The 12,628-nt window shown below is 37.8% G+C and overlaps 1 protein-coding gene across 4 annotated transcripts in view; it reads left to right on the top strand.

Moving 5' to 3' along the window:
• Nucleotides 1-12,628, top strand: part of YEATS2 (YEATS domain containing 2) — a 107,835-nt gene that overhangs the window by 49,240 nt on the left and 45,967 nt on the right. For all 4 annotated transcript variants that reach the window (XR_003792447.1, XM_029215537.1, XM_029215535.1 and 1 more), the window contains 2 exons: nt 7,937-8,048; nt 11,706-11,750. Coding sequence is in view for 3 of the 4 variants with exons in the window: in XM_029215537.1 (XP_029071370.1) it covers nt 7,937-8,048; nt 11,706-11,750 (157 nt within the window). In the remaining variant the exon portion in view is untranslated. The remainder of the gene's footprint in view (nt 1-7,936; nt 8,049-11,705; nt 11,751-12,628) is intronic.

Raw genomic sequence — 12,628 nt, 5'->3', positions numbered from 1 at the left:
TTTCCCAGTCAATCCTCTCTTTCAAAAACAGTTTTAGCACCTGGTGTACTGATTTTCTGTCTAGCAGTGCTCTTTTTTTTTTTTAATATTTATTTTATTTATTTTTGGCTACGTTGGGTCTTCATTGCTACTCACGGGCTTTCTCTAGTTGCGGTGAGTGGGGCTACTCTTCATTGCGGTGCGCAGGCTTCTCATTGTGGTGGCTTCTCTTGTTGTGGAGCACAGGCTCTAGACACATGGGCTTCAGTAGTTGTGGCATGTGGTCTTCAGTAGTTGTGGCTCGCAGGCTGTAGAGCGCAGGCTCAGTAGTTGTGGTGCACGGGCTTAGCTGCTCCGCAGCATGTGGGATCTTCCCAGACCAGGGCTTGATCCCGTGTCCCCTGCATTGACAGACGGATTCTTAAGCACTGCACCACCAGGGAAGTCCCTCTAGCAGTACTCTTGCCCTCATTCTTAAGGGCTTTGGCATGCAGATAGACAGTTCGTCCAAAACCCTGGTCTCCCAGTTCATTGATAACCTCACTTTAATAATAAGGTTATGGTAGTGATATACCATAGAATCTAAGCTGAGTAAGGAGAGAAGGAGATTACATAAGAGCAGTGATGGGTAGTGCAAACTGGTGTGGGCAAGAAATGGAAATCTCTGTGGGGGTCAAAGGCATGGAGTCAGAAGATAGGAGTTGTTGGTCAGAAAGTCAAATACCTGGAAATGAGATTTTTTTGTAGCTAATATAGAACATTTATCTTCTTCATATGGATAGTTATGCATTTATCAGTTACCAGCTGATCTGTCCTTTAATACATACTAAATTCTGACATAAACATGGATCTGATGCTAGATTCTGTTAATGATTTTGATTCCTGTACTAATATTATACTATTTTTTTAATTAATTAATTTTTGGCTGTGTTGGGTCTTTGTTGCCGTGTGCAGGCTTTCTCTAGTTGTGGTGAGCTGGGGCCACTCTTCATTGTGGTGCAGGGTGTGGGCTTCTCATTTCGGTGGCTTCTCTTGTCGTGGAGCACGGGCTCTAGGCGCAGGGGCTCAGTAGTTGTGGCTCGTGGGCTCTAGAGCGCAGGCTAGTAGTTGTGACTCACGGGCTTAGTTGCTCTGCGGCATGTGGGATCTTCCCGGACCAGGGCTGAAACCTGTGTCCCCTGCATTGGCAGGCGGTTCTTAACCACTGTGCCACCAGGGAAGTCCCTATACTATTTTAATTGTTTTGCTTTATAGTATATTCTGATGTCCGGTAGAGTATGTTCCCCTGATTATTATTATTCTGCAGTTTTTGTCTTGGTCATTCTTGAGTAAATATGTTGTTCCAGATTAGTTTAGAATCTCTGTCAAGTTATGGATTGAAATTGCATTGAATTAATGATTAATTTTCACACTTTTTATGATATTGAATCTTTTTGTCTTGTCTATCCTGGAGGATCAGTCAGTGTAAACAAGATTTTTTTCTTTTAATGTTTATAAAACTTCCTGTATTTTCTTGACATATTTCACTGGATAGAACCTCAGAAAAGTGTTGATAGTCTGTTTTTTTCTAATGGTAGGGTTTGATAGAGGAGCAATTACATTCTTAGGCTCTCAAACATTAGTATTGAGAAGGCCTTGTCTGTGATTTTGTTTCAGTCTATATCTGATTCATGAAATCTTTCAGAAATACCCGATACAGCTCATCTAGCCTCACCTGGAATTCCACTGGTGACTTAGACTTGTTTTCTTTGCTAGGAATACCATCTTCCTATTGTCTGTCTTCTTCACTTACACACACATGCACATATGCATATGTACATGCACACACTGTCTTTCTTAAGGTCTGCTGTTTATGCTTCAAGACATAACTCAGGTTACTTTCTCAGTGAATCCTTCTTTGCTCTACTTTCTTACAGGGGTTAAAATACAGTAAATGATTGTTTACTTGAATTCTTGGGATAGTAACAATATTTTATAGTTTAAGATAGCTTACAGAGTAACAGTATTTTCTGAGTTTAGATAAACTGACTCCAGATAAGTCCAGTATTTTAATACACATATTTTAGTGAGTTTGGTAAGAAATAGTAGGTGAGTTTAAAAAGTACTTTGTCTATAAAAATATAAATAATAAAAAGAATATATGGGGCCTTCCCTGGTGGTGCAGTGGTTGAGAGTCCGCCTGCCGATGTAGGGGACACGGGTTTGTGCCCTGGTCTGGGAAGATCCCACATGCCGTAGAGCGGTTGGGCCCGTGAGCCATGGCCGCTGAGCCTGCGCGTCTGGAGCCTGTGCTCTGCAATGAGAGAGGCCACAACAGTGAGAGGCCCGCGTACCGCAAAAAAACAAACAAAAAAAAAAAACAAACATATATATATATATATATATATATATATATGTTTTAATGTCCAGACCAGCAAGAAATTCCTTTATATAGTAAAAACAGCAACAAAAATACTGTTTTAGGAAAACATTTTATTTAATATAAAGCATGTGAATCAGTTAAAATGTATTAATCATATTTTGTATTGATGATAAACATCTGATTTACCAAAAATGGGATTAAAAACTCATTACATAAAACCCTAATACTTAATGATGCAAATCAATGCCTATTTTATTTCTCAGTTCTCATCCCAGGAATTGGAATTTGTGAAACACACTGAGTTCCTTTAAGTTTTAGAATATATCATGCAGTAATATATGAAGTTGCATTTATTAAGAAATCTTTACTAATCTGCAGGTAAAGGTGGCAAGTCACACTTATCAGGTTGTATTGTAATGGTCTGAGGAAATTCAAGGAAAAGGTCATACATATCGCTCCTCTTCAAATTTCTCTCTCATCTTATACATCTGTAGTATCTTCTGTTAATAGTAAATGAACTTTGTTTTCTGAAATTTCACATCATGGAAATAGCCTCTGACAATTATTTTCTGTCTGGTCCATGCCACTCTGACAGTATTGCATAACTGGCTGTGGTGGTATATCTGACCAGTTAGTTTTTCACAGCTTGTGAATTGCACCATTACTACATACCTTTCCCAAGAGCATACTTTCCCATACTTTATTAACTACTGGGTTATGATTTCTAAATAGTATTTTAAAAGAGATCCTTGCTTGTGTGCTTCTGGTGTTTAAAACTCCTGAGAAATAATTTGTTAATGATCAACCACATCTCTGTGTTTTTATAGCAAGTAATGTATATAAGTTTATTATTACACTTATTAATTTACATGTATGTCTCCCTTACTAGATTTAGAACTTCTCGATGTTTGGGACCTTTTCTTAATTCTTTCCCTCCCTGTGATCTAGCACAGTGTCCAGCATGTAGTAAATGTCATTTCTTGTTGAGTGAATTATTGAATTCATGATGTGAGCCATTCCATTTGTAGGTGGCTGTGTTTGTTTGGAAGTTTTTAATTATATTGAGCAGAGACCTAACTTCCTTTAACTTCTAAACAGTACACTTCCCGTTTATTTTGTAACACCACACAGAATCAGTGTAGTCCCTTTTCCATGTAGCTGTTCAAATATTTTGAAAGCAACTGTTAGGTCTCTTCTCCTCCAAGCCAAATATCCACATTTGTTTCAGTTGTCATCCGTGTGACTTTGTTTTATGTTCCTCTGCCATCCAGGTTATATTCTCTGACACACTCTGGTTTGTCTGTATTCTTTTTTTTTTTTTGCGGTACACGGGCCTCTCACTGCTGTGGCCTCTCCCGTTGCGGAGCACAGGCTCCGGACGCGCAGACTCAGCGGCCATGGCTCGTGGGCCCAGCCACTCTGCGGCATGTGGGATCCTCCTGGACCTGGGCACGAACCCGCGTCCCCTGCATCAGCAGGCGGACTCTCAACCACTGCGCCACCAGGGAAGCCCTGTCTGTATTCTTAAAATATTCTTCTTAGAGCTGAACTTTAAATTTCAGGTAGGACAGAACATTAACATGTGTCATAGATTTAATTATAAATCTGTGTTCTTTACAAGGCTTTTAAGGCGGTTCTTGTGTCAAGTATCTGAAGTAATGTGATGAGTAGGTGAAATCTTTTCAGCTGCCTTGAAACTTGGGGATAATCTTTATCTTTGGACCAAAGCACATGTATGTTCATCGTGCACTCTGAATCTCCTCATCAGAGCACATTACCTGATGAAGAGCATAAGTAGATTCTGTTCCTATAGACCATCTGTTTTCCATTTGGTTCAGTTATTCCTTAGCCAACTTCTAAAAAGCTGTGACTGTAAACTTTGCTTTTAGGCACAAGATAGTCACTAAGTGTATGCTAGGCTCAGGACTTGATACAGCGTTTGCAGAGATGAAGAACACTTGGTTACTGTGTCAGTAGAGTATTCCTGCCCTTGGTGCGTAAGAGACTAGAGTGTGCTCAGCCCCCAAGGGAACGCCCCAGTGAGCCTCTTCAAAACGTTTGTATCGTTAAAAAAAATAAGCATGGGCCCTGGAGTTTAAATCTCACATCCACTACTTATTTGCTGCATGACCTTGGGCTAGTTATTTAGCCTCACTGTGTCTCAGGGGATATTTCATATTGTGATTTAAAAATTAGATGAGTTAATAGATATAAAGGGCTTAGAACAGTGGTAGGATCATAGTAAACAATATAAGTGTTTGCTTCTGCTGCTGTTATAAGGAACAGAATGTGTTTACCCTGAAAAGAAGAGAACTTAGTGGAATGTTTTAGTTTTTTTGAAGGTCATGTGGAGGAGGAATTTGTGATTGTAGAAGGCGTACTAGAAGTAACATGCAGGAGGAAGATGAAATATTTTTATAACAGAGCTCTTTAGAAATGTGATAGAGAGTGTTACTAAAGTAATGAATTCTGGGTCACTAGAAGTGATCCTAAAAGACTGGTTGCCCATTTGAATTATTTGGGTGAGGAATTGTGCTTCATTCTGTATTTTTAGGAAAGCCATTTTTAAAGCCTAGTATTCTGTGGGTTGTCTTCTTGGTTATTGATACATTTCACCCTCTATGAGGAATCTAGAAATATAGAAGTCTGTTTAGGGGAAGCAGTCCCCTTTTTGTGTGAAATACATATGTCTTTTGAAGTATAACATTTCTGTAGCTGTCTTATCTGTTGGTAGGTCTTGGATTCCTTTTTTGTTTCCAAAAATACGGTTAGGGAGGAATTTCCTGTTAAAAAGCATTGTTCCTTTTTCCTGATTTGTCTGTCTTCTGTCTTCCCCGGCAGCAGTCCTTCCTGTCCATTCACTAGAGTTTAGCCTATGTACACAAATTGAGGAGCACAGCTGATTTACTATATCCTTTGTAAGAGAAATTCAGCATACAAACCATGAGATTGACGAATATTGCAAAGTGAATTTGGGCCTTCCACTTAGCTTTACTGGAATTTAAGTGACTAAACTTGTCATCAATAGAATTTCCCTTAATTATTCTTCTTAAGTCCACCATGTCTGTAGGCCCCACTGTATCTCTGGCTTTGGATTCCTTTTCAAGCTGCTGTCTCAAGTCAGCATTCTCATTTGACCCCAAGCCTGTCTTTATTGCTGTCTGAACCTATGCTGACATCATGGCTACTTCTCTTACTAACTCAGCTGGTTCCTTCCATCCAGGGCACTGTGTTTCTTTGCTTTCTTTTCTCTAGTTTATAATACAGCTGTTGCTTCCTCTACTTTCCAGGCTTCTCTCACACTCAGGGATTTTTCCTGCTTTGGGCTCTCCAGGTGGCCTCTGGTTTTGTGCCTGATGATTCATATCTGTTCCTAGACTCCTCTCAGGTTGTGTTCTTGGACTCTGCCCTTACTGAATTCGTGTCCCTCCTTAGTTTTCCAAAAGCACATCCTACTGAAAGTTCCTTTCTCCCTGCAATCTTGGCATTCTCTCATTATAGGAATTCCAAGCCATTGATTCATAATGAACATTATAATTTTAAAGTATTCTCTCTTTCCTCCATTAACTTAAACCATATTATTCTTGAGTACATGAAGGTCTCAATTAAATTTTTAAACTTTTTATTCTGGAAAATTCCAGACATATATTGGGTTGGCTAAAAAGGTCCTTTGGTTTTTAAGTAAAAATAAAAGACACATTTTTCATTTTCACCAAGAGCTTTATTGAACAGTGGATTCACCGTTTTGTTCCACTACCTTCTGCCAGTTTTCAGGCAACTTCATAATTCCATCTTTCCAAAACTTTTTATCATTTTGAGCAAAGAACTGTTCTAGGTGCCTTTTACAGTCTTACAGGGAATTGAAATTTTTTCCATTTAAGAGAATTATGTAAAGACTGAAGTAAATGGAAATCCAAAGGTGCAACGTCTCGTGAATACAGCAGATGAATCAGAACTTCCCAGCCAAGCTGTAACAGTTTTTGCCTGGTCATCAAAGAAACATGCGGTCCTGTGGTATCCTGATGGAAGAAGGTTATGCATTTTCTTTTGACTAATTCCGGATGCTTTTGGTCGAGTGCTGCTTTCAGTTGGTCTAATTGTGAGCAGTACTTGTTGGAAATAATCATTTTGTTTTCCAGAAGGTGCTCATAATAGAGGACTCCCTTCTAGTCCAACCATGTACACAACATCACCTTCTTTGGATGAAGACCGGCCTTTGGTGTGGTTGGTGGTGGTTCATTTCGCTTGCCCCACAGACAAAGCTTCCATTCCACATTACCGTACAGTATCCACTTTTCATCGCCCGTCACAATTTGTTTTAAAAACAGACTGTTTTCATTATGTTTCAGTAGAGAATCGCATGGGGAAATATATGGTCAAGAAGGTTTTTTTGCTTATGTGGAACCCAAACATCAAAGCGATTAACATAACCAAGCTGGTGCAAATGATTTTCAATGCTTGATTTCGATATTTTGAGTATGTTGGCTATCTCCCACGTGGTATAACATTGGTTCTCAATTAATGTCTCGATTTGATTCCTATCAACTTCAACTGGTCTGCGCGACCGTGGAGCATCGTCCAGCGAGAAATCTCCAGCACACAGCTTTTGCAAACCACTTGTGACACATTTTGATCAGTCATAGCACCTTCTCCATACACTGCACAAATCTTTTTTTGCATTTCAGTTGCATTTTTATCTTTCTTGAAATAATAAAGCATAATATGCCAAAAATGTTGCTTTTTTCTTCCATCTTCAATATTAAAATGGCTACACAAAAATTCACCAATTTTGATAAGTTCTTTTTTAAACGCACGCTGATATGACAGCTGTCACAATACAGTCTAATAAAATTGTTTCAAATGAAGTTAAAGACAACTAAGTGCTACTAGGAGCCATCTTACTGAAAAAAATGAACGTACCTTTTGGCCCACCCAGTACAAAGTAGAGTATATTGAATCCTCACGTACCCAACACCAATTATCAACAGCATGCCAGTCTTTTTCTCATCAATCTTCCTTTTTATTCTCTTCACAAATTACATTTTGACTGCTGAAAATTCTCTAGTCCAATTAGCATTCACACACATTCCTCTCTATTCACTAAAATTATATAAAGTCATATATAATTTAAGTCTTCTTAGTAGATAGTTTCAAATAAATTGTCACTTTCAGATTGAGCATTCATGATTTATCTTGTTTTTGCCAGAGTGGAGGAATAAATGATTGTCTTGGGGTAGGGAACATACCTCACAGCCTATGTCTATCAAGTAGCAATCAAGGATTCTGGCTTTAATACTGCGACATCCATCAAATCACCTTAGTTCCCTGTCTGTGAAAATAATGACATTGGATTGTATGGTATAAGTGTCTTAGCTCTAAGTATTCAGTAGTTGAAAGCTTAATGTAGATTTGAGTTGAATTTTTTATGATTTAGCATTTTAGGAAAATTCAGCGTATTGATTTAGCATCAAGTGAGGAAATCTAAATAATTATTAGAAACATGTGAAGTTCTAACTTAGCCATTATGGGAAAACTGTTCTTTCTAGAATGAGAGAGTGGACATGGACTAATACATTAATATCTGCTTTTCCCTAGAGAGCCTCCTTTTCACTTGACCAGAAGAGGCTGGGGTGAGTTTCCTGTCAGAGTTCAAGTACACTTTAAGGACAGCCAGAACAAGCGGATAGATATCATACATAATCTGAAGGTATTGTAACAAAACATTGCTCCCCAGAAATGAAGTATCTTTTTTTTGTGTGTGGTACATGGGCCTCTCACCATTGTGGCCTCTCCCATTGTGGAGCACAGGCTCCAGACATGCAGGTTCAGCAGCCATGGCTCACGGGCCCAGCCGCCCCGCGGCATGTGGGATCTTCCCAGACCGGGGCACGAACCCGTGTTCCCTGCATCGGCAGACGCACTCTTAACCACTGCGCCACCAGGGAAGCCCTGAAGTATCTTTGTTCACCTCCACTTAAAGTGGTGGGTTAGCCCTCTGAGAGAAGTGGCCACGGATAGTGGGAGCAGGATAAATCTTTTTGAGTGTGTTTTGCTTACTGCTACAACACTTGCCTTCTGAAGGCTGGGGAAGGGGTCACTTTACAGCAGAATGTATATTCTTTAAAAAGATGAACTGGTCAGATAATCAGAAGACTTGAATCTCTGATCAGAGCTCATTTGTACTGTGCTACCTGGGGCTAACAAGTAAATGAAATCTTTTTCTGTTTAATCTGTATTTTACTCTTTACATTTTAATTTTCTGTAAAAAGAGGCACAAATAATAAGCCTTGTCTATTTATCTCTTAAGGATAAAGATAGAAGTGAACATATTTTAGGAAATATTAAGTACTGTGGAAGGTTGTAATACTTTTGAAATCCTTAACTGATATATCCACATGGTTTATTATGTAACCATCACAAATTTTATTTTAAAAAGTGTTTTTTATACATGGGAAAAACTACCATTATAGTAAATGAAAAGCGTAGAGTATACAACTATGTATATAGTATGAGGTCAACCTAGATTTTAAGTAGGTGGAAAAAACACAAAAGAAATACCCTAAAAAGTTGGAGTAATTGAAGTAATGACATTGTGGGAGGTTTCTTCTGCCCCTTTTTTCTGTATGTGCATGTGTGTGTTTTTCTTTTCCAGTTTTGTATAATAAACATTTAACTTTCATAGTTGGAAGACAGACCATTTTTTTAAAGTGCCCCACATCCCTCGCTGTCGTAACCTCGTGTACATTTTCTCTCCGTAAAATATAATCCTAATATTGAACTTCTCCCAAAACGCCCTTTGTGATTTACCACATTATTCTCATTAATTGCCCCCAAGTGAATCTGAGTACATTTTCATAATTCCTGTTTTGTTCCCTTTGTTTCACAAATGTACCCTTTTCAACCTTAAGGCCGCCTGAGATTTGTCCTCCATTGTTGGTAAACAGCACTACTTAACTTCATGTTTAAGTTATTTTCTAGAGATTACTGTAAAACAAGATTGCCTTATAACCTCAGAGAAGAACTGAAACCAAATAAAGAACATACAGCCACTTTGTTCGGAGGGGCAGGATATGTTCCCACTTACTTAGAGGAAGGTCTGAAATAGTTTTGCTTTCCTCTTAACTTATTTTAAGCACTGTACATACCATCTTATATTGCACTGGGCCCAACCCTAATCCCTAAAATAAAGGGAATTGTTTACATAGTTTTTATACATATTTTATTGTCCTTAGAGTTCCTGGTGAATGATTGAGACAGTTTTTAAAGTATTTCTTACCAGATTTTCCTTAATTTTACTATATATTACATGTTGATTGGCCTTGAGAACTTAAGCACCTCTGTTGTGACCACTGATCTTTATTTATTCTGGAGTATCATTTTTCCTGCAATTTCTTTGTTAACTCTCAGAACCATCTTTGATTCTTCCCTCTGTGTTCTAAATATTTGTTCACTTGCAGACCATTAATTTTTCTTTTAGACTACCCTTCGCCCTTTCCACTCTTACTAGGCTATTCTTATACTCTGTCTCCTGATTAGCTTCTTTAATGCCAATCTGTCTTTTCTCCCTCAGTCCATTCTGTACACCGCCATCAGATTAGTCTTCCTAAAACAGGAGAACCATTATGTTGTTCCTCTCTGAGAAGCTTTGATTGAATTCCTGTTATTCAGGTTCAGACTCCCCTGCCTACTATTCCAGGCTCTTCACATTTTGACTTGACATACTTTACCGTAAATTATCTCACACTAATCCCCTGCATGAATATCCTACTGCAGCCAGGTCAGTCTGGTCATGTCCCAGAAATGCCTTAGGCCATCTCTTAAGTCTTTTATGCTCTTCCCTCCTCGAATGCCTGTGTGTATTCTTTCCATTCTTCACGTTCCTATGTAGCTTTTCCTGGCTATTAAAGTCCATAGCAATCCCTCTGTATTCTGAAATTCTGTAGTACATAACAATCTATATTTGATACTGTAATAATTACATTATATACTAAATACTCTAAGTGTTAAGAGTTCAATAAAATTTAAAGTTTCTGGGATGAAATTCGCATATCTGCATCCCTGACAGGTAGTCATCTAACCTCTCCTCAACCATCACTGGAGCACAGTAATTCCCAAAACAATCCATTTATCCATTTAGTAAATAAACTTTTAGAAGCTTCTTTCATAAATTTACCTAAAACTGTTACCCGTTTCTCCCCCGCCCCCCCTTCTAACCTTGATCTCATTTATCCTAGTTTGATTTCTGGAATAGTACAGAACAGGACTTTGTTTTCTTTTGTAAGAACTCTAAAAATGTTTAATGATAGCGTTTGTGTCTCTCCTTAAATCATTTCTTTCTCAGCCAAAACCTGTTCTTGTAACGTTTCTTGTATGCTGTGCTTTCTTTCCAGTTTCTCTTGTCATTTTGATAATAGTTCTGTTTTATCAGTGTCTCTCTCAAAATGTGGTCCCAAGAATAAAACATAGGCCAGTGCAGATTACAGAGACTATTATATCTGTGCTCTGGAGAATATGCAGAATGGATGTAGCCTTAAAATTGCCCGTATCTTTTTAACAGTCAACCTGTTGGCGAAGGTTTAAAACTCCAGATGTCTTCCATGGTGCTACTATAAATCTACCCTCTATTGCCTTTTCTATTATGAACACTAGGTCTCATAACTGAGTTGTCTTCTCTGTGTTGCCTGCTAAAGAACTCAGCCAGACTGAAATCTACTTCTTGCAAGCCTTTAGAATTTTCTATTTACTAGCCTATCCCTGGCTTCATTTTTTCCTCCATCTCGCCTTTCCTTTTCTTTCCTTTCTACCCAACTTAACCATTTTTACCTATTGATCTTACTGTATAAGATTTATATGGTAAGCTGCCACAAATCCTTTTTTTAAATTTTAAATATAAAGTATAAGAATAAGAACCTAACCTCTTTGTATGTAATTGTAAACTTTTTTATTTATATTATTGACATTCCCTCAATTTATACTCCTTTCTCTCCTCTAAAATAAATCATCCATGAAGTTAATATACTGGTAGTTATTAGTATTGCCTATATTGCCTAAATTTTCATTCATTTTTTGCACAAGTGCTTAGTAAATATACCCTAAGTATATAATTGTGTCATCACACTGCATGTATATTTTTATAGCCTGTTTTTATAATAACTACCTATATGTCTGAGGTTGTTTTTATTTATTTTACTCAGTTTTTCTCTCAGAAAATTGAGGGTTTTTATTGACATGATGAATTTATACGTTATGAAAAAGTAGAGCCTATGATGTGAAGACTTGCAGTGAAAGGGGTTTTAGATAAGACTGTATCCTAAGCTTTATAAGTAAGCATAGTGAAACTTAATACTCTTCTGTCTTTCAATAGCTGGACAGAACTTATACTGGCTTGCAGACTCTTGGAGCAGAGACGGTAGGTTATTTTCCTACAGTATTATTTGGGAACAAGTAGAATGAAAATTGATCTTCATTTTTAATTAGGAAAAAAAATGAACGCTTAATTTTATAAAAAGTTTCTCTCCCCCCTTATTTACTTATTTATTTTTAAATTGTGATAAAAGACACATAAAATTTACCATTTAATCATTTTAAAGTGTTAGGTGGTATTAAATATATTCACATTTTTACGCAGCTGTCACTACCATTCATCTCCAGAGAACTCTTCATCTTGGAAAACTGAAACTACCCATTTATAATAACTCACCCTCTTCCCGCAACCCCTAAACCACTCTTCTATTTTCTGTCTCTATGAATTTGACTACTCTAGGTAACACATAAGTGGAATCATACGGTATTCTTTTTTGTGTGTGACTGCCATATTTCACTTAGCATAATGTTCTCAAGATTCATCCACGTTGTAGCATGAATAAAAATTTCCTTCCTTTTTAAAGGCTGAGTAACATTCTGTTGTATGTATGCATCACATTTTGTTCAACCACTTTTCTGTCAATGAGCACTTGCGTTGCTTCCATCTTTTGGCTATTGTGAATAATGCTGCTAAGAATGTGGGTCTCTCTGTTCGTGTCCCTGTGTTCAGTACTTTTGGGTGTATACCCAGAAGTGGAATTGCTGGATCATACAGTAATTCTATTTTTAATTTTTTGAGAAACCACCACACTGTTTACCATAGCAGCTGCATCATTTTACATTCCCACCAACAGCGTGTAAGGGTTTCGATTTCTCCACATCTTTGCCAGTGCTTGTTGTTTTCTGCTTTTTTGATACTATCCAGGGAGTGTGAGGTGGTATTTCTTTGTGGTTTTGGTATGCATTTCTGTAATAATTATTGAT

Source organism: Monodon monoceros, unplaced genomic scaffold (genome assembly GCF_005190385.1).
Source record: "Monodon monoceros isolate NGI ecotype Baffin Bay Population unplaced genomic scaffold, NGI_Narwhal_1 Super_Scaffold_11, whole genome shotgun sequence".
NCBI classification, from domain to species: domain Eukaryota; kingdom Metazoa; phylum Chordata; class Mammalia; order Artiodactyla; family Monodontidae; genus Monodon; species Monodon monoceros.
Note: the sequence above shows the minus strand (reverse complement) of the source record. Positions and strands in the feature narration are given on the sequence as shown.